Source organism: Balaenoptera musculus, chromosome 1, assembly GCF_009873245.2.
Source record: "Balaenoptera musculus isolate JJ_BM4_2016_0621 chromosome 1, mBalMus1.pri.v3, whole genome shotgun sequence".
Classification (NCBI taxonomy): Eukaryota; Metazoa; Chordata; class Mammalia; order Artiodactyla; family Balaenopteridae; genus Balaenoptera; species Balaenoptera musculus.
The window spans coordinates 113,146,126-113,169,119 of record NC_045785.1 but is presented as its reverse complement, the minus strand read 5'-3'; the positions used below and the strand labels follow the sequence as shown (position 1 = coordinate 113,169,119).

The 22,994-nt window shown below is 35.8% G+C and overlaps 1 protein-coding gene across 9 annotated transcripts in view; it reads left to right on the top strand.

Moving 5' to 3' along the window:
• The window catches only part of ASH1L (ASH1 like histone lysine methyltransferase), a 213,573-nt gene that overhangs the window by 24,734 nt on the left and 165,845 nt on the right, over window positions 1-22,994 (top strand). For 7 of the 9 annotated variants that reach the window (XR_005017158.1, XM_036831168.1, XM_036831148.1 and 4 more), the window contains one exon: window positions 1,490-2,010. The exons of 1 other annotated variant lie outside the window; for it this stretch is intronic. Coding sequence is in view for 6 of the 8 variants with exons in the window: in XM_036831168.1 (XP_036687063.1) it covers window positions 1,591-2,010 (420 nt within the window). In the remaining 2 variants the exon portion in view is untranslated. Of the gene's footprint in view, window positions 1-1,489; window positions 2,011-22,994 lie in introns of those variants that run through there. One more of the 9 variants, XM_036831203.1, reaches the window with a different exon arrangement.

Below are 22,994 nucleotides of genomic sequence, written 5' to 3'. Positions count from 1 at the left end.
AAATAAGGAAAGACAAGTTTGAGAAGTTAGAGCCAGATTATGAAGAGCCTTGAATGCCATTGTGAAGTGTTAATATATGAAGTGGTAGACAGCAAGAATAATTGTCATATACAGTTGATTTGAAAATTACTCTTTCAGCTGTTTGTGTGAATGAATAGAATAGGAATACACTTTAGTCAGTTGGCCAGTATTTGTTGAGTAACTACTTAAAATGCTGCTATGGTCGGCACCTTCTATTGAGCCTTGCTGTGTGCCAGTCATTGGGCTATGCATTCTACTTACATTTCTTGTAGGAGTTGTAAAAGTTGTATCATATGATCTTTGCCTTTGAAACTCTTATAATCTTGTTGGAAAGAAAAGTCTTAAGGCACATAGTTTAAACTATAAAATATTCTACTTCATAAATGGAACTTTCTAAGGGATAGGATGTTCTTTTTTTTCCAGATACTGGTCCTGGATCTTGATCCGGATATATGCTTGAAATAAAGGCTAGTCTGTCAGTCCTCAAGAATAGTGAATTATTTTGTTTTGGTTTTATATTCTCTAGTCACTAGATTATATGCCAATCGTATATGGTTTCCTGAGGATCTTTATTTATGAGAAGGGGGTTGCCCTGTGTGGATTATTCAGATTCTCTGTTAAGGTGTACCAACTATTGTAAAATAATAAATCTACGTTCTGGTTTTAAAATAATTTATAGATTTGGGAGATTGAAGCATGACGGCTGACTATTTGCTACTGGGAAAACTTGTGAAAATATATTTCTGGTTTTTAGAGTTTTTTTAACAACTGTTCTAAATCATGTATATAATTATTTAATGTTTGTCTTTCTCACTAGAGTATAATAAGGCTTGTAAGTTTAGGAACTGGATCTGTTTTGTTGAATACTGTATTTCCAGGGTGTTACACAATGCCTGGCACATGATAGGTGTTTAGAAATATTTTTTAATGAATGAATGAGTAAATGAATTCAGAGTTGAACTGTAAACCAGCATTAGAGATAATTCCAGCCTAAGAGTCCTAACCTAAAAAGTCTACCACCTCCTATAAATAATATTGGAGTGCTGAAACCAGCCCAAAACATGGTTCTTTACCTTCAATGAAATTGATTTTATTTAACTAAAATGTAAGAAATATATTCCTTTGAAACTGAGGAGTGTTAAAATATATGATATTATTTTTATCTTAGACTGTGTTTGCTTTACTGTCAGTTGCAGAAGCTTGTTGCTTGAGTTAGAACAGTGGATCTTAAACATTGATTTGCACCATACCACTACAGCTTATTTATGATATCTGGAGAATAATAAACTTATTCTGAAATTTAAATTTATAACTAAATGAATTTAAATCCATTTTGAACTGCATTTTGATCCATTTTAACTGATTTTCGGTTCTTCCTGATCTTCTTGTTCTCCTCCCCCCATACCCATTTCTCATGTTAATAATTGCCTCTGTTCTGATAAATTTTTTGTTATGGTCTATCCTGCAGAGAAAGAGATGCTGGTTGCCAGTTTTGGAGATCCCTGTTTTTTATGGAACACAGTTCTGTAAAATTTTCGTAAGATTCCTTGGCAATAACATACACTTGTGATGGACCCTAGAAATACTGCTATGTTAGGATTGGGTTCTGATTCCGAAGGATTTTCAAGAAAGAGTCCCTCTGCCATCAATACTGGTACACTGGTCAGCAAGAGAGAAGTAGAGCTAGAGAACAACACAAAGGAGGAAGAGGACCTTCGCAAGTGGAATCGGGAAAGAGCCATCGAAGCAGGGAAAGATGATGGTTTGACTGATGCACAGCAACAGTTTTCAGTGAAAGAGACAAACTTTTCAGAGGGAAATTTAAAATTGAAAATCGGCCTTCAGGCTAAGAGAACTAAAAAACCTCCAAAGAACTTGGAGAACTATGTATGTCGACCTGCCATAAAAACAACTATCAAGCACCCAAGGAAAGCACTTAAAAGTGGGAAGATGACAGATGAAAAGAATGAGCACTGTCCTTCAAAGCGGGTAAGTAGAATTCCCAACAATATGTGATCATTAACAATATTTGGATTTCACTATTAATTTTTATCGAACCTACGTACATATTTTAGGAATTTTGATTTTAATCTTTTTATGTTATTTCCAAAGTCTGTTTTGTGAGCCAAAACAGGCTTTGAGGCTTGTCAGAGATGTGAGTGATGGTATAACCATGTATGTACTTGTAAAATTACGGCAAATATTTTAAATGGGGTATATCCAGGTTGCTGCTCCTACATGGCCTAGTGGAAAGAATATTGATTGGATTTTTAGTTAGGAAATCTAGAGTTGAATCTTGCCCTCCTGTTTACTAATAGTGTGACTACAGACAAATTAATAGAGAAGAAACTGAGGCTTAAGGATGTTAAATGATTACAAAACCACCTACCTTTCAGGATGGTGCTATTCCTGCTGACCTCAAGAATTTTTGAAAGGTGGATTAAAAATTTTTTATCTAGACCTTTTTACTTGAGACAATGTTAGAGCTTGTCTTGCACAGCTAATTTTTAAAGGGCTTTGAGATGATTGTCTTTAGTAATCTTTCTATAGTATTTTTTTAATAGTGCTAATAATGAGGTTTTGTACTGAAAGGATTTCACCTACAATACATACTTATTCTTAATATAAGTAGTTTATATCCCACTTATATTATTTGTAGCAGAATATAGTTTGTGGTTCCTGAGGAAAGCTATCTGTATACTTACAAAACTGTTGGTAATGGGTTAGGTGTTTATTTTTCCAACAGTTACTTTAGCATAGGATGTTGACTATATTACTGCCCTCTAAATTAGTTCTTCATAAATGATGTAAAGAGCATGAATTACAGAGTCAGAACCAAATTCAAATCCTGGCTTAATAACTGTACACAGTCAATTTGGTTTATCTTAACTGAGCTGTGGTTTCCTCATTTATAACATGGGACTATTAATGCCTGTATTAAATGGGTAAATAAAGAATTAAGTTTCAGTAGCCAAGACATACAACCCAAGTACCAATCAACAGACAATTGGCTTAAGAAGATGCGGTGTGTACGAATGTATCTATATAGATGTGTGTGTATATATATATGCATATATACATATATGCATATATATATATATATATATATATATACAGGGGAATACTACTCAGCCGTAAAAAAGAAATAAATATTGCCATTTGCAGCAACATAGATAGACCTAGAGAATGTTATACTTAGTGAAGTAAGTCAGACAGAGAAAGGCAAATATTATTTGGTATGACTTATATGTGGAATCTAAAAATAATATAAATGAATATTTATATAAAACAGAAACAGACTCATAGACATAGAAAACAAATTTATGGTTACCAAAGGGAGAGAGAGGGACAGAGGGACAAATTAGGAGTATGGGATTAACATATACAAACTACTATACATGAAATAGATAAGCAATAAGGATTTACTATATAGAGCAGGGAATTATATTCAATATCTTGTAATAATCTATAATGGAATATAATCTGAAAAAAAAACTGAATCAGTTTGCTGTATACTTGAAATGAACACAATATTGAAAGTCAACTGTACTTCAATTTAAAAAAAGAATTAAAAAAAAAAAGAATTAAATTTATATATAGTATTTAGCATGTGGTCGATTCTTGTGAATGTTCTTTTTACAGCCTAAGGTATTGCTTTACAAGGGATCTCTGGAAGAGTTTGGTTATCTGTGCTTGCTCTCAGCATATGATGGTCTGTGAAGAATTTTGTGTTTGTTTGGATGAGTTTTTACATAGTTCTTACCAGCTTCTCTAAAGGGTTCATGACTCCAAAAAGATTAAGCGTCAGTGGCTAAGGAGAGAAAGATACACTGTTATGAGGCATGTTGGTAGTCTAAGAAATCTTGGGAGTTTTATTTATTTTAAAGCAACCAAAACATTTCCCCCCAGTTCTTCAAAAGTAGTTGGGCTTTTGTCCATTCATTCATTCATTCATTCATTCATTCATTTATGGCTGTGTTGGGTCTTCGTTGCTGTGCGCTGGCTTTCTCTAGTTGTGGTGAGCAGGGGCTACTCTTCTTGCGGTGCGTGGGCTTCTTATTGCGGTGGCTTCTCTTGTTGTGGAGCACGGGCTCTAGGCATGTGGGCTTCAGTAGTTGTGGCTCGCGGGCTCAGTAGTTGTGGCTCGCGGGCTTAGTTGCTCCACGACATGTGGGATCTTCCCAGACCAGGGCTTGAACCCATGTCCCCTGCATTGGCAGGCGGATTCTTAACCACTGCACCACCAAGGAAGTCCATCAGTGCTGCTTTTAAAACAAATATTAAGCCTTAAATTTCTAGTAAAAACATAGAAATATAGATCATATATTTTATTTCTTAATTGAACTTTTCTTTCAACAATGTTCAGAGGGCAAAAACAAGACCCTCTGAAAAAATAATTTGCTATTCTGGTTAGTACTAACTCACTGTTAACTGTTGATGTAATTTTTAATGGCAAAAGTCAAGTTCAGTTTCAAAAGTGAAATTTTCCGTTTCTTGAATTATGTGACATATTGTTAAATTTATAGTAGTTTACTTACGGATTCTATTATTTAGAGTGATTCAGATATGTCATTTATTTTTTAAAAATTTCAATCCACAGTTTAGTAACTGGCATGTTAATAACTAAAGTTTAAAGTTTAGTTTATTCTTTTGAGAAGTATTAGATGCTCTTCATGTCATATAAGTTACAGATTTTAAGGGTCCGATTTTTGTTTTTTTAAATGTATTTTCTCCTAGTTTTATTGCGATATAATTGATATACAGCACTGTTTAAGTTTAAGATGTATTTGGTTTATTTTTAATTACTTTTGAGATTTATCTTTTTGTATTACATTTTGGCAAAACTAAAAAATTTCATAACATTCAGCGTTGGCAAGAATATAGGGGAAACAACCACTCTCATGCACTGTTGCTGGAGAGTATGTTGATACTGTACTTTAAAAAAAAAAATTTATTCATTCATTCATTCATTCATTCCACACCTGGTCTTAGTTGCAGCACGTTGGGTCTTTTTTAGTTGCGGCATGCGGACTTCTTAGTTGTGCCATGCATGTGGGATCTAGTTCCCCGACCAGGGATCGAACCCGGGCCCCCTGCATTGGGAGCATGGTGTCTTACCCATTGGACCACCAGGGAAGTCCTGATACCATACTATTTTTATTTTTTATTTTTAAATTTTTAAATTTTTGGCTGTGTTGGGTCTTCATTGCCGCGTACGGGCTTTCTCTAGTTGCAGTGAGCAGGGGCTACTCTTTGTTGCAGTGCGTGGGCTTCTCATTGTGGTGGCTTCTCTTTGTTGTGGAGCACGGGCTCTAGGTGCGTGGGCTCCAGTAGTTGTGGCACATGGGCTCAGTAGTTGTGGCTCGCATGCTCTAGAGCGCAGGCTCAGTAGTTGTGGCACACGGGCTTAGTTGCTCCGTGGCATGTGGGATCTTCCCGGATCAGGGCTCGAACCCATGTCCCCTGCATTGGCAGGTGGATTCTTAACCACTGCGCCACCAGGGAAGTCCCAGATGCCGTACTTTTTGAGAGTAGTTTGCTTGTATCTGTCATAATTAAAAATGGACAATTCCTTGATTCCGCAGTGTCACTTCTAAGAAACTATCTTATAGAATACTTGCAAGTATATACCAAGATATATGTGTAAGATATTTATTAGAAGTATAGATTCCTGATACCTTCTTATTGGTTTTGACTCGGTATGTCTGGGTGTTTTTTAAAATATCTTTATTGAGATATAACTCACATATCATACCATCCACCCATTTAAACTGTACAATTCAGTGGGTTTTGATATATTACATTATTAATTTTTTAAAAATTGTAAAATATATTAATATAGAATTTGCCATTTTGGTCATTTTTAAGTGTAAATTCAGTGTCACTAATTCCATTCACAGTGTTGTGCAACCATCCCCACTATCTGTTTTCAAAACCTTCTCATCACCCGAAACAGAAATTCTGTAACCATTAAACAATAACTCTGTATTGCCCCTCCACTAAGCCTCTGGTAACCTATAATCTACTTTCTGTCTCTATGAAATTGTCTGTTCTAGGTACCTCATATAAGTGGAATCATACAATATTTGTCCTTTTGTGTGTGGCTTATTTCACTTAGCATAATGTCTTCAAGTTCATCCATGTTGTAGCATGTACCAGAACTACTTCCTTTTTATGGCTGAATAATTTTCCATTGTACGTTTATACCACTTTGTGTTTATCCATTCATCATCTGTGGGCACTTGGATTGCTTCCACATTTTGGCTATTGGAAAATACGCTGCAGTGAACATTGGTGTAGAGACATCTGTTTGATTCCTGCATTCTATTCCTTTGGGTAATATACTTAGGAGTAGTATTGCTGGATTTGCTGGATCCTATGATAAGTCTATATCTTTTTGAGGAACTGCCAAACTGTTTTCCATAGCAGCTATACCATTTCATATTCCCACCAGCAATGCATGGGGGTTTCAGTTACTCCAAATCCTCATCACTGCTTTTTATTTTCTGTGTGTGTGTGTATATGTGTATGTATGTGTATTTTAAATAATAGCCATCCTAAAGGGTATGAAGTTGTATCTCACTGTGGTTTTGCTTTGCATTTCCCTGATGACTAATGGTGTTGAGCATCTTTTCTTGAGCTTATTGACTATTTTTATATCTTCCTTGGAGAAATGTCTGTTTAAATCTTTTGACTGCTTTTGAATTGTGGATTTGTTGTTGTTGTTGCTGGGTTTTCAGGGTTCTAGATATAGTCTAGATATATGAGTTGCTAATATTTTTTTCCTGTTCTGTGGGTTGTCTTTTTCCTCTCTCGATAGTGTCCTGATGCATAGACGTCTTAAGTTTTGATGAACTCCAATTTGTCTGTTTTTTCTTCTATTGCCAGTGCTTTGGTGTCGTAGCCAAGATATCACTGCCAAATCTAACATCATGAAGATTTTCCCCTATGTTGTCTTCTAAGGGTTTTACAGTCCTGGCTCTTAACGTTTAGGTCTTTGATTTTCAGGTATCCCTCTCACCCTGAACTTGCTCTCTGAATTCAGAAACTGATTAAGATAGCAAGAGATACTTTGGACATGGGAAACTGTTATATAAAAAATTTAATGTATAAGAGTATGGATATTGGACTAGCAACTATTATTTTGATTAGGTAATACACTCCTATGATTCAGAATTTAAAAGATAAAAAAGGAAACAATGAAACATTGTTACCATCATTACCCTTCTCTCTCCTCAAATCCATTTTGGAGTCTCCTTTTAGGCAATCATGTGACAACCCCATGCTAACTATGATAACTAGCTAAGCAGAACAACCATTTCTCAACCAAAATGAAGAAAAACTGTTCTGTGTATTGAAATTGTCTTACTTGGAAAATAAATAAGAACAAGTTGTTTGGAACCAAAATTGGTGCAAAGAAGCTTCCAGGAACATAACTGCAACATCAGTGCCTTTGATATCTCCCAGAAATATATTATATATATATATATACAAGCAAATGCAAGTAATCCCTCCCCCCCAGTTTAAAAATATAAATGGTACTATACTGTACACACTGTTTTGTGTCATTGTTTTTTCCACTTAAATAGTGTGTTAGCGTATCGTGGAGGATTTTCCTGTACGAAACTAAGAGAGCTTCTTTAGCCCTTTGAAATATGGGTGACGAGTATTTTTTTTTCCAGTTTTTCATTTGTTTTTAGACCTTGCTTATTTTTTATTTTGCCATGCAGAAGTCTTTAGTTTTTTACTGAATTTAATTAATAAGTCTTTCCTTTTATGGCTTCTAGAATTTGACATATAACTAGAAGGGCCTTCACTCTTAAGTTTATAAAAGATCTCCTTATATTTTTTAATAGGAGTTTTTTAATGTTTCATTTTTTTATTATTATTATTTTTGGCCACGGATCTTAGTTCCGCAGCCAGGGATTGAACCCAGGTCCACAGCAGTGAAAGGTCAGGTTGTAACCACTGGACTGCTAGGGAATTCCCTAATGTTTCATTTTAAATATATAAATATTTGATCCATTTGGAGTTTATCATGATGTGTAATATGAGTTGTGGATCCAAGTTTATCTTTTTCCAAATAGCTGCAAGTTGTCTCAACCCTTTTATTAAGAAGTTTTTTTTAGTCCTCAGATTTGAGACACTAACCTTTACCATACACTGAATTTCCATGTGTACTTGAGTCTGGTCTGATTTCCCACTTTGTGTCATTGGTCTCTATTTATTTGCCAGCATGATAGTTTTAATTATTATGTTTTATATCTGGTAGGGTTAATCCTTCCTTATTACTTATATTTAAGAGTGTTCCTTGCATTATTGCCTATTAGTTTATAAGCTTTATGTGATTTTTAATAAAAATAGAATTTTTTTCTAGAACTTGTCCAGTTGATTATAAAGTTCATATTTTGTTCATCTTTATCTGTGGTTGAACTTGGAACCTAATTGGTTCTCCTTCAGAAGCTCTGAATTTGCTTTGCTGGGAATTAGGGTGTGTTAGTAACACCTTTCCTGGGGGAGAGCCCCATTTTACCCCTAGGCCATGGATTGGTACGTTTACCCTCTGGGCAACTATGCCTACTTAGATCACCCTTCTTTTTTCTTTTCTTTTGGTACCCTTGGAGATTTTTCTTACTTCCTATGAGGCCACAGTGCAACAAACTTGGCATCTTATGCTGGATTGAGTTATTTTATTGTAGTAGACAGACCTTTATGCTATTTAGCCTGTCTTATGGCTAGAGTAGAAATCAACTGATTGTTTTATAAGAAATACATTCGTTATTAATTTTAAAATAGATTTTCCTGTCTCATTTTTGTCTATGGTAGAAAGACATATTTTCTTTTAAATTTCCTGTAAAAATTTGGGTTTGGCTGTCTTGCAACTTCATGTTGTGTCTGTGTCATTTCATAAGTTGTCAGAATGGTATAGTCATTCTTCTATTGCGGTATTTTAGGAAGCGAAAGTAGGGGTGGAAGTCATTATATTTACTTGTATTTATCACACACCAACTTAAAAGGAGAAGAGGGAGTGTTAAAATTTACAGCTGTAATTATAATTTCCCTGCCAAAAGGTAGTTTTCTGTTTAGAAAAGAAATGAGTGTTAGATTATTTAAGAAACAGTCCTTTGGAGATGTAATTTTGAGTTTCAGTGAAGTGATTTTTATGGAGAATTATTAAAACCCTCAGTGAATCCAAGTATTCTAATTAAGGTCTGTTGGCCTAAGATTTTAGTAAATTATATAACTGATAGATTAATGTAGGTTCTTTAGTAAGAAAATATACAGATAATAACAGTTATCTCTGTTCTTGCTCAGTACGGTTAATTTGCCTAGCAGTCTTTCTTGTTTCACACAAATTCCAATTGTTTTGAAATGAAATGTTGAGGAAAAAAATGGGTTTTATATTACTTAGGTTTTGGCTTTTCTTTCCTTGGCATATCTGTTAAACAGCAGCAATTGTCTGCCTAAGTCAGGTTTTCTGCATATAGTAGTTCCTTTAAATTGTGCCCTATATTAGATTAGCCTGGTTTTAGATAAAATGTATATAATTTTAATTGAGATACAATTCAAATACCATAAAATTCACTCTTTTAAACTGTACAGTTGAGAGGTTTTTAGTATATTCAGTATATTAGCTACATACAGAGGTGTGCAGCGATCACCACTGTCTAATTTCAGAACATTTTCATTACCTTAAATATGTATTTTTATTTTGTCTATTACACTTTAGAAAACTAATCATAGGACTAATATTTTACTTTGTAGTTTTCACAAAGGAGGGTCAAATTTTGTATCACTTAATTTTGAACATAATCTCTTGTCTAGACTCATAACATTCTTTTATTTATTTATTCCTCCATAAAATATTTGAGTGCCTGTTATGTGCAGTAAATGAGTAATTATGATGTAATATGATAACTTCCATAATAGAAATACATATGGAGTGTTTATGGAATCAGAATCGTTAGGAGAAGGTGATGAGCAGGAGAATATGCATGGAAAGCTTTACAGAGGAACTCATATTTAAAATTAGATGTTGACATCTTTGTTAGAAATTGCTAGAAAGAGAAGGACTCTGGGGGCAAAGTAAATAGTAAAGGGCAAAGGCGGTTTTAGCATGTCTCCTAGATGTTTGTCAGTTGTGCTGTAAAACAAGAATTTGACAGCCCTTTAGTGTAGTTGAGTACTAAGAAAATAATAAAGAATGGAAGACAGGTGGGGAACTTATCACCTCTTCATATTGCACTCAAAAATTTAGGGAACCTCCACTTCACTTTTTGTCTACTTTTTCTTTGTATCAGATCTTTGGTTGAAGTTTTTTTCTCTGATCTGACTTGCAAAGTAAGTTTTAATCTTAAAATCATGAAGTGTTGCTTTTAATGCTGTAAGATTTTATTTATCTATCTATTTATTTATTTATTTATGGTGGAGTTGGGTCTTTGTTGCTGGGCACGGGCTTTCTCTAGTTGCGGCGAGTGGGGGCTACTCTTCCTTGCGGTGCACGGGCTTCTCATTGCGGTGGCTTCTCTTGTTGCGGAGCACGGGCTGTAGGCGTGCGGGCTCCGGCAGTTGTGGCTCACGGGCTCTAGAGCGCAGGCTCAGTAGGTGTAGCGCACAGGCTTAGTTGCTCTGCGGCATGTGGGATCTTCCTGGACCGGGGCTCGAACCTGTGTCCCTTGCATTGGCAGGTGGATTCTTAACCACTGCGCCCAGGGAAGCTCAATGCTATAAGATTTTAAAGCAGAAATTGCATGACCATACCGATTTGTTCGTGGGATTTTTTCTTTGTTTTTAAATTTGTGATCCTGTTTTATATTAGTATTCCTCTTAGAAAGAGGAAATATTTTAAAGTTAAAATTGATCTTTGGGAAAGTTTTTCTGTTTGAGAAATTTAGGATTACTTGTAGTAAGTAGGAACCCTATCATTTATAACTGTAATGTTAAATATTACCAAAGTTACAGTACCTGAATTTTATTTTATAAATCTGTTAATAGTGAACTACCTTGGTCTTCATACAGTAGTGAAAGTCAAGCAGGAATAATATTGGACCAGATTGGTAGAGCTTCTTGAGGACACAGAACTGCAACAGCAGATGGCATTAGAGATCAGGTTTAAGGATGAGTTGCAAGGATTTAACTGTTAAGGGGGGAAGGGAAGTGAGGTGCATTGAGGATTCAGGGTACAGCTGGCAAATCTCAGAATGACCCTTGGGTGTTGTTGGTCTGTTTAAAGGTATATGTGTGTTTTTTTTTTTTGAAACCAACTATTTCAAAATCTAGCAATTAAGAATTCTCTTCCAAGAAGAAAGGGAAACCTTTGTTGTATGCCTGATAACTCCTTCTTCCCTCCCCCAGCTAACAGCTGGAAAAATATGAAGGTGTCATACAAGATCTATTTAATATAGCCTTTGCTTCTTCATTATAAATAAGTATCACTTTGCACCAGCAAGTGCCTAATGTTAGATGTTAAGAGAGGTATATATGATTGGGTAAAGACCTACCAGGGAAAGGGGCAATAGTTTGCATATTAACTGTGGCTTTCTTGGAACCCCTTAATATAAATATGAGTCTTTCTCCAAGCTGGATTTATGGTGTTCCTAAAGGCTTTGGTTTCTCCAAAATCTGTTAGCTAAATTGAGGGAATACAGATCAGTAGAAGAAGGTAATGTCTCAAAGATGTCAGAAATAAAGTACTGTTAATGTGAAATAGTGATGAGAACTCACTCTTTAAACAAAACAGGTTTTGAACTGTTAAATTTGGTCTTTTTCTATTCTTTATTTTTTAACAGCCAAGTCCTGATGTGCTATGTATATTTTACCTTCATTTTTGGAAAACATTTCAAAGTCAAGTATACACGCTTGCAATAAAGTTCTGCTACTATATTAGGAAGTCAGAGTTTAGGAGGTGCACAAAAGCATTTTGACAAAAATTCACAGATGGTAAATATATATACTAGAATATTTTAGCTGTTTTTAACCAAGCTACATAGAATTACTAACATCTTGAGTATATACGTAAAGGCAAAAAGACGATCCTAATAACTGCAGGATTCAGTAGTAACTTTCACAGTAAAAACAGTGAAACAAGATGGAACCTGCTTCTGAACCCCACCTTTTCATTTTTTGGCAAAATTGCTGAGTGTGATTATCTTGTAGTTCCTTGTCTAGCCCTTGATTGCATGGGTAGGAAGCTACAGAAGACTGCTGAAGAAATCACAGGTAGATACTGGAAATTACAAGCCAAAGGCAGGGGAGCTTGGTAACTTCTCTTGTTTGGTAATTATGACCGTTAGGAATTCTCAAACAAGTGGAAATTTTCCTAGGCATACTTGGTGACATTTTTTTCTTCTGTTTCAGCTTCGAAGATAAAGATGAGAAATTAGAAGAATAAATTTAAGGTTACTAAGTTCCTAAATAACAAGCAAAAAGAAAGAAGTTTCAGTATACAGTAGAGAGAGGAAGTAGGATGAGGGAGTGGAAAGAGTTAGCTCAGATGTCACCCAATTCTTTGAAATGTTTCCTGAATCCTCGCAGGCAGAGTTAGTTACTCTAACCTCTGTGCTTCCATTGCATATATTTCTCTGTTTTGAACACATATCACATATTGTAATTATTAATTTGTCTCTCTTTGACTAGTGAATGTTCCTTAAGTGTCAAGGTGACCTTTTTAGTTTTTGCATTTCATGATCAACACGGAACATGCTTTAAAAAAAGGGTTCAATAAGGGACTTCCCTGGTGGGGCAGTGGTTAAGAATCCGCCTGCCAATGGAGGGGACATGGGTTCGAGCCCTGGTCCGGGAAGATCCCACATGCCGCAAAGCTACTAAGCCCATGCACCACAACTACTGAGCCTGTGCGCTCTAGGGCCCACGTGCTGCAACTGCTGAGCCCACGTGCTGCAACTACTAAAGCCTGCACGCCTAGAGCCCGTGCTCTGCAACAAGAGAAGCCACCGCAATGAGAAGCCTGCGCACCACAACGAAGAGTAGCCCCCACTTGCTGCAACTAGAGAAAGTCCGCGTGCCAACGAAGACCCAACGCGGCCAAAAAAAAAAAAAAAAGTTCAGTAAGATTATGGACTGTGGGTTTATGTCTGTAAGCATAAAACAAATACTACCACCACCATCAAAAATACTGCCCTTAAAATATAGCTTGGGGATAAGAGAATTTGTTTGCCTAGTCCTAAGATGGTGCTTGTACACATAACTTTCATAACTGAACTACTCATAAATATTTTCTCTTCTTTCATTTATTGAAAGTGTATGTTAAAACTTTTAGGTCTTTCAAAACAACCTATAGTTAATTTTAAGAAGTAAGTATTATTGGTAATAATGCAATGACTTGTGGCTGTTTCATGAATTTCCTGGTAAGGCACAACTTTGGTTACTACCCTTATAATAGGTCGAACAAAAACTTTCCTTTAAGTATTTTGTCACAACACAGAGTGGTGAACTAAGTTGTCTATGTTATCTTCATTTAAAAACAACCCCACATTAGGCTCCTAGTTTAAGAAAACATTTTTAGTAGTCAAATACCTTTTGAATGCATTTAGCACATCTTAGTGACTCATCCACTTAAAATTGATACCAGATTGTTACCAAGCAAGGGCTCTTGAGCCCACGCGGAAAGCCAAACTCTGACAGCGGGTGTTTGCAGCAAAGTAAGGGTTTATTTGCAGGGCCCCAAGCAAGGAGAATGAGCAGCTCACCGACTTTCTTCTGATTGGTTGGTGATAAGGTAACAGGGTGATGTTCGGGAATCCCAACCTTCTTTTTCCAACCAGTCTGGGGTCTGTATGCTTGTGGTCAGCATGTAGTCACCATCTTCCACCTGGGTGGGGCGTCTTAGTTTCTAAAGAACAACTCAAAGATATATACCAGATTGTTATCTGTGTCCCTTCAGGAGGAACTAGGAATCCTGTGACCCTATTGCCCTAATCGTTAACTGCTTGAGCCTACTCTTTGGAACTCCTGGAAGCCTAGGAGACTTTTTCTTTCCTACAAACAAGAAACAGGGACACGGAGGTGCTTTTGTATCCAGGAAGGCTCCACAGGGTCCTGCTTGGTTTCAGTACCCCCTTTTCTTTGGTACTCCTCAGTCCTGAGGGCAACAGGGGCAAGACAAGAAAGGGAATAAAGTTTTGGATAGAGAGATTAGTCATAAACTCAGTATGAACTTGGTTTTAGGGGAACTTTGTCTCCAGATGAGCCCACGTGAAACTGTTTTATTCTTACTGCTATCTGGTTTATGTTTACCCAGTGCCTTTTTTTTTTTTCAACCTGTTTTCTTTGTGTTTAGGCTCCTTAGCTCTTTCTTATCAGTGAATTTGAGACTTGCTAAACAGAAGATGGTCACATTCTTCTTACCTGTAACTTTTGAGCTGAGTGCCATCTATGAGTGTAGTCTTTCTTATACCAACTTATGAAAAGGTCCAGAATACAAGTCCGCATTATCCCACTGGAATTCTGTTGTCTTACCTTCATACTGATTGTTTGCTTTGGAAGCTGCTTGAGCTAGAATTCTTTTGTAGTAGAGAAGAAGAGAACGGTTGGCATAGAGCCCAGCTTCTCCAGGGCAGAGGCTATTATGCAAATTCTCCCAGATCTTCACATTTCAGTAAAACCTTCTTTTCTCCCTTTAACACACACAAAACAGACTGCTAAGGGGGCAGCCACGATCTGCCCTAAGCCTTGGAGACAAAACAAGGAAGGTGCCACTCTTCCCAAAATACCATCAATTGTAGAAGCATATGCTTCCATAAATGGAGGGGAAGAGTAGATCCCTTCTATTGCACTGTATGGCTTCTGTTATAAATGTACCAGGAAGATTAAAACTACCATTATTAGTTTCATCAGGTTCAGCCTCAATTCTTGCTTTCATTTTGTAGTAGAAACTTCTCTAATCAGTGCTGCTTCTGGCTGATTGAGCAGTTCACTTTCTTTTAAAGTGTAGCATGTTAGGGATATGTGCTTGAGTCTTTATTATGGTTTGTTTTAATGGTGTACATAATGAGGTATGGTAAATGTGAATGTTTCTCATTTCATTGTTGATCTTGCTAATGGAAGAAGTCATTATTGAAACAAATTGATAGAAGGCATAACTTCCTTAGTCCCAGAGAATTAAGCCTAAGTATCATCACGTTGATTCACTAATTCACATGCTGCTTTTTATGGTTGTCTGTTCATATCTTTATTTCATTTTAATGACTGTAAATCATTCCAGAGATGCTCACGTATAGACTGCTTCATATGTGCACATTGCTAATAAATTCTGAGGTACAGCTGCATAGAAATGAATGAAGACTTTTGGGGAGACATCAGAATTAAAGGCCCTATATGATGAGATAACAAACCCGGAGCTTTTCTGAAACTTCATGAATAGGGACAAAAGGTTGAACACATGATGAAAGAGACGTTTTTTCCTGCCTGACCTCACTTTGTGAGTCTAAACCACTGAAGACATTGTTCTAAATTGCCCCTCTTTCCCAATTAGTAGATAGGGATTTGGGGGGAGAAATCCTGAGAGAAAGAGTGTAGATTAATTTAGATATGTGCTATGGTGGTGATTTTACACTTTAGGAATAAACTAGGTGTAAAGAAGAATCTAAAGACTTTGTTTCCTCTGCTGTTGATACCTGGGACAGATTGGCATCTAATGTTCCTTAAATTATATTCAGTAGCAAGAAGAGCTACTCCATATTATTATTACTATTCTTTTACTATAATATTTTCTGAAGGAATTAAACTTCCTGTAGTAATATGTTTTGGTTGACTCTTGATTGTAATGGGGACAATATAATGAGCTTGATTTTGGACTTCAGTCCAGAATATAGAGTTCAAGTGCAGCACCTAATTAATGGTTTTGTAATTTAAGAAAAGCCCATAATGGTCTGCTTTTGAAAAGAAAAATTTTGTGATTTTATATTAAAATACTTGACTTAATTATCTATATGTTAAATTTTCTTTAATAATTTATTTCGGGACTCCTCCCCCAACCCCCATTCTCAGATGTTTTGGTTCTCTCTTTGATTGTATGTCACAAACTGAACCTTTGCACATTTCTTGAAGATGTTTTCTGAATATTTTCATAAGTAGACTTAAGATTCTTGCCTTACTTATAGTTCTAATTTTTAACATAGTTTTGCAAGTAATTTATGTTCCATACAATCACTTGGGAGAAATTTGTCCATAAGCATTTTTCTTTACATTTTTTAGTGCTTGTCCTAGAGTTTGCAGTATACATTTACAACTAATCTAAGTCCACTTTAAAATAACACGGTATTGCTTCACAGATACCTTATAATAATAAAGTAACACAAATTCCTTCCTTCCCTTCCTTGTCTCTTGTATCATTACTGTCATTCATTTCAGTTATACACAAGGATATACGTACACATCATACATTATTGAATATGTTGTTGCTATTATTATTTTAAATACACTGTTTTCTGTTAGATCAATTAAGAATAAGAAAAGTAGGGAATTCCCTGGTGGTCTAGTCTAGTGGTTAGGACTCTGTGCTTCTACTGCAGGGGGCATGGGTTCAATCACTGGTGGGGGAACTAAGATCCCACAGGCCACGTGGTGTGGCCAAAAAAAAAAAGAGAATAAGAAAAATAAAAGTTTTTATTTTACCTTCACTTTTTCTTCTCCAGTGGTCTTTTTTTCTTTATGTAGATCCAAGTTTCTGACCTATGTCATTTTCCTTCTCTCTAAAGAACTTCTTTTAATACCTTGCAAGACAAGTCTACTGGCAACAAATGCCCTCAATTTTTGTTTGTCAGAGAAAGTCTTTGTTTCTTCTTCACTTGTAAAGGATAATTTCACAGGTTACAGAATTCTAGGTTATTTTTTTTTCTTCCAACACTTTAAATACTTCACTCCACTCTCTTCTTGCTTGCGTGGTTTCCGAGGAGAAGTTGGATGTAATTCTTAGTTTTGCTCATTTGTAGCTAAGAGGACAGTCTTTAGTCCTATGATTAGGTCTCAGTCTTTTGGTTATCCTGTACCTCTAGACTATAAACTTCACAGATACTTCTCGGTGCCCCCTCCCCTCTTAGGTAGGACAGGATAGTTGGAGTGGGCTAGAGTTGGATCATTTCCTCCCCCCAGATCAGTTAGGCTTTGTTAAATCCCAGCAGGTTAGGCTCTGGTTAATAGTTTCTCCTGAGGGCAGACCTTGTTGGGAACCGAATGGTCTGGCATATTTCAAAGTGGTTCGTTTTCTCCTCCCACAGCGGGAATTAAGAGGGGACTTTTCTCATCTTGTGAACCTCTTAGAGATCCAGGAGATAAAACTCATAAAACTGTGGGAGAATCACAATAACTGAGTCCTCTTGAAGTTTTCAACTCTCAAACTTGTCTACATTGAGCCTCCAGCAATTTGTCAGAGTTCAGGTTTCCCTACCCTAGCACTCACTCATTCCACCAGGGTTTCAGCTCATGGGTTTCTGCTCTGGTAAATGATGATTCTCTGTCAGTCACTGCAGTTTTGGGGGCAGTAGTTTGCCCTGTGACCTCACTTCTATTATGGATATAAATGGTTGATTTTTCAGTTTGTTTAACTTTTCACTTGTTGTTAGGACAGAATGGTAACCTCCAAGCTTCTCCATAAACCTGTAATCAACAAACATTGCAATAGAATTGTGTATAATTGGTTTACAAGAGGACGAAATTGTGAATTTTCATCTACATCTCAGCTTTCATTGCCTGCAGACTAGTTTCAAAATCTTCCATGTAATAATAGAATGATAGGAGGAACTTTCCAGCACATATCATGTAAAAACGAATATATAAGGCACATCACTGTTTTAGTGGGTTCCAGTAAGCAAACTACTTTGAATAAGTTTTCCTGTGTTGATATTGTTATCTATAGAGTGTAACTTTAAAGCTTTCCTGTGTTCAAGTGCTCTTTTTAAACACATAATAAGGCTATCCCTTCCTGTTTCATTCATTTAAGTACCTGACAAGTTAATTTCAGAATCTCTTAGTATAGCAAGAATGATGAAAATAGCCTACTGTATTTCTGTTTACAGACTAATTCTGTAACTGAAATTCTATGCTATAATTCTCTAAACACACAACTTGAGGACATGAGCAAAACATCCTATTCTTAATTCCGAAATCATAAGTTAGGAGCTCATAAACTTCACTATGATTCTTCTGTTATCAGTATCAAATAATAATTTAAATTATTTTTCCTTTTTTTTAACTGATCTTCCTATTCTATACAAATTTTTTTTTCAGTCAGATTCATTCTGTTGTTATGGCGTGTGAGTTGCAGATATCTTTCGACAAACGATCAAAACAGAATTTTAATTTTATCATCCCTTGCCATCAAGCATGCATGTCTGATGTGTGAGATACAGAAGTAGCATATTTAATTATATCATTAACATTTTGTTCACAGCAGAGTGAGATATTAGGAACAAGTTTTTCAATAAAATGTTTTCTCAAAAGAACTTTGCAACTTGAGCAAATCTCAAAATTTTTTTGTCATCAACTACAGAGGATGATTGGCGGTTTGTAGAAACACTTCAAAAAGCTTGTTCAAATTTTACGCCTCATGAATCGTCTCCATAAAGACATTTTAAGGCATTTAATTTTTTTGTATGGAATGAGAATAACCCTTGTTTTAGATGTTTTGTTCTCCTTTAACATTTCCTTCTTTTTTATACTATTTCTTATTATGTCCAGATTAAAATTGAATTATAATGGATAAAGATGATTTTTTTTGGAGTTTTCTCTCATGAAATTTTGAGCTAAATTGACGTTTTGCTTTTATTTAATTTTCACACAATGTGAATAATTCCCAAATAGGAATTTTCTTGAAAGACTCAAGGATTGCTGAGAGTAAAATACTTCACTTAAAGGTTAATACGTTTAATATTATTTAGCTTAGTGTACTAAAATTTTAGGAAGATTAGAATTATGATATAGAGGACTTCCCTGGTGGTCCAGGGGTAAAGAATCTGCCTTCCAATGCAGGGGACGTGGGTTCGATCCCTGGTCGGGGAACTAAGATCGCACATGCCATGGGGCAACTAAGCCCTTGCGCCACAACTGCTGAGCTCACGCACCTCAATGAAAGATCCCATGTGCCTCAATAAAAAGAGCCCACGTGCTGCAACTAAGACCTGACGCAGATAAAAAAATAATATAATAAATAAATCATTAAAAATTATATAAGTGCAGTTTTTATTATTCTGTCTTATATGATTATTTAAATTTTATTAGCATTTATTTACTTATTTAATATATTTATTTATTCTTGGCTGCGTTGGGTATTCATTGCTGCATGCAGGCTTTCTCCAGTTGTGGCGAGCGGAGGCTACTCTTCGTTGTGGTGCGTGGGCTTCTCACTGTGGTGGGTTCTCTTGTTGCAGAGTACGGGCTCTAGGTGCGTGGGCTTCAGTAGTTGTGGCTCGCAGGCTCTAGAGCGCAGGCTCAGTAGTTGTGGCACATGGACTTAGTTGCTCCATGGCAGCATTTATTAATCTTAAGATAATGTTTATACACATCTAGATAACACACTCTTTGATATTTATATTGCCAGTCAGTTTCCTTGTTTATTTAACTGTGTGATAGTTTTTATTTTAGACCATGAAATTAACAGCTTTCAGAATCATAAGTATTTCAGTACTAGTTATAGTTTTGCAGTAACACCTATACCTCAGCTTCTTTATTAAATGTTACCACATGATAACCATAAGGAAATTCTTCACTCCATGTTTCAAATAGAATGCTCACCTGTATTTGAAAGTGAAAATTCAAATAATACCATAAATCTGAGTGGCATGCCTTGTTTGTATTACTAACAATGTTAAACTAATTGGTAGTAATCTATTCTATCATGTTGATTATTCACAAGTTTTGTGATGCCAGAAATAACATGGGAATAAGCATTTGCTTATTTTATTTTTCTGGCCACGCTGCGTGGCCCTTGGCAGTGATAGCATGGAGTTCTAACCACTGGACCGCCAGCGAATTCCCAGGAATAAGTATTTGGTGGTTTGGCTTTCCTGAGACTGAAACCAAACTTGGTAAAAAATCTGCCTTCAAGTATTAATTCATAATATCTTTTATTTATTTATTTTTTGGCCTCATCGTGTGGCATGCAGGATCTTAGTTCCCCAACGAGGGATCAGACCCATTCTCCCTGCAGTGGAAGAGTGGATCTTAACCACTGGACTGCCAGGGAAGTCCCCATAATATCTTTTAAAAGGAGATATTTTACAACATTTTTCTACTTTTAATTTTTTTTCTGTCTCCCTGTTTGTAGCTTACCCTTTAATTAGATTCTGTGAATATATTTATAGAGGTCTCATTTATTTTCTTATTTTTCTTGTGCTTCTTGTCAGTCACTCATAATAATGGCAAAATATTGAAATCCCTATTTTTAAAATACATATATTTTCCCTTACTAGTGAGTTTGAACTTTTTTTTTCTTGTTCTACTATTCAGTTCTTTGCTTTGAATTGTCTGCCCGTATATTTGCTCTTTTTGAGATATTGGAGGGGTTTTTTGTTGTTATTTTTTTTAAAGCTACATCTTAGTCTTTTCCTTTATATATTTCTTGTTACCTTTCTCCCAGAAAAATTACCCCTACCTAGAGAAGAACTAAAAATTTACCTCCAATTTATTCTAAGCCTATTCAAAGTGGGCAGTCAGGACTAGGATTCTTCAGGGTCTGTACCCTCAGTGAGCCACCTCTTAAGAAGAGCTCACAATTCGAAATGAAAAAACAAGAAGGTTATCGAGGGACTTCCCTGATGGTGCAGTGGTTAAGAATCTGCCTGCCAATGCAGGGGACATGGGTTCGAGCCCTGGTCCGGGAAGATCCCACATGCTGTGGAGCAACTAAGCCTGTGTGCCATAACTACTGAGCCTGCACTCTAGAGCCCGCAAGCCACAACTACTGAGACTGCATACCACAACTACTGAAGCCCGCGCACCTAGAGCCGAGCCCGTGCTCCGCAACAAGAGAAGTCACTGCAATGGAAAGCCTGCGAACTGCAACGAAGAGTAGCCCCCACTCCCTGCAACCAGAGAGAAGACCACGCATAGCAACGAAGACCCAACACAGCCACACACACACACAAAAAATGTCCAGGCAGATTTTCAAAAAGAAGCCAATGAAATATATATTCTAGATGTGAAAACTATATTTTCTTGATGAAAAATGCATTCATTGACATTTAAAAACAGTGAATAGTTAGTTTAAGCATCCAATTTAGACACAGCTGCGGAGAGAATAGTGAACTAGAAAATAGCATTGAGAAAATTACCTAGAATGTAGCCAATCCAGAGATGTCAAATATGATAGGAAGAATAAGAGAAGATAAAGGATGGTAATAGGAAGTCCAGTATGTTCTAGTGGAGTCCTGAATAATAACTGAGGAGATGTAATATTTGCCAGGTAATTTTCCAGAATTGATTATTCATGAAGGACGAGTTCTGAAAAGGATTAATAAAGCTATATGTACACTGAGACACATCTTAGTGAGTCTGTAGAGTTATCAAAGACAAAAAAATCCAAAAAAAAATGAGAATTAGATAAAGGAATGACAGTTAAGCCAATATTAGGCCTTTAAACATCGATTAAAGGAAAGTAGGAAATCAATTATATCTTCAAATACTGAGAGGAAATAACTGCCAGTTCATAATAGAGCTTCCTCAACATGTTTTAGCAGAATAGATTGTAGATTTAGTAAGATACTGTTTCCAGATATTTTGCTGGGAATTATAAAAACATAAAGTCACCTTCATGAAAAGGATGAAGGGTAAAACAACAATACAAGAGCTTAGGAAACAGGAGAGACCTCTGAAGGCACCCAAGGAGACAAATAGAGGGAAAAAAATCAATTATATAGAAGTAAAATTAGAAGCAGCACATGTGAAAACAGTGAGAAAGAAGGAACAAAATGGAAATGACCAAAGTTCAAAAGGATGGGAGAAGTGTGATATATATGGGGAAAAAAAAGAAAATACAACATACGCATAATTGATATCTTTAAAGAAGAAGGCAGAAATTTTTATTTAGATCAGTCTTAAAGCCATAATGTAAGAGCATTTTTCACAAATAACAGAAAATTCATGGAAACAATTATTGTATTATTAGACTTTATCGGTAAAGCTAAGAATCTCTTTGTGAGCCAGGTCAAAGGATCAAATTACTTCGTAAGGATAAAATTCAAGATGTTCTCAAACATCAAAATCCAGAACCAAAGAACAGTGGAGCAAAATCCATAATGTCCTCAAATTGGACAGTTCATCTATACCAAAATAATAGTGACAAACATTTTTGAACACTTGAAATCAGGGAATGTTTTTCTCATTCTTCAAGAAACTCTAGAAAACAACCTTTAATCTTTTTATTAGCCACAGAGGAATGGAAAGGCTAAACAAAGGGACTGCTGTTGGTTTGTTAATTAATAAACAATGTGGAAATGACAGAGAAAATGAAGTAATTTAAGTATATACTGATTTCTTAACATATTATAGTAGGAGTCAGTGTCATTTGAAGTTGATAAAACTGATACAGTAAAAAACTGATACAGTAAAAAGAATATGTCTAATTGGATAGTGAGGCAGCAACAGGAAGAATATGGTAATTTAATCACTGCTAATAGTAGAGTCAGCAAATATTGAAGGCTAAGTATATTATAAGTTAGTCTTTTGAACTTCTCTAGAACAGAAATATACATGTTCCCAGATTTTTTAATGCAACAAAAAAATAAGCACATTCCACCTAGTTAAAAAAAAATGTTCAGGCTATGAAAGGTCAGAGTAACAAAATATGGTATAACTGATTCACTTTGCTATACAGCAGAAACTAACACAACATTGTAAATCAACTATACTGCAATAAAATTTTTTTAAAAAGTAACAAAATATGATAGTGTACTATTAGTCTACTAGGGTTGTCATAACAAAATATCACAGACCAGGTAGTTAAAAACAGGAAACAGAAC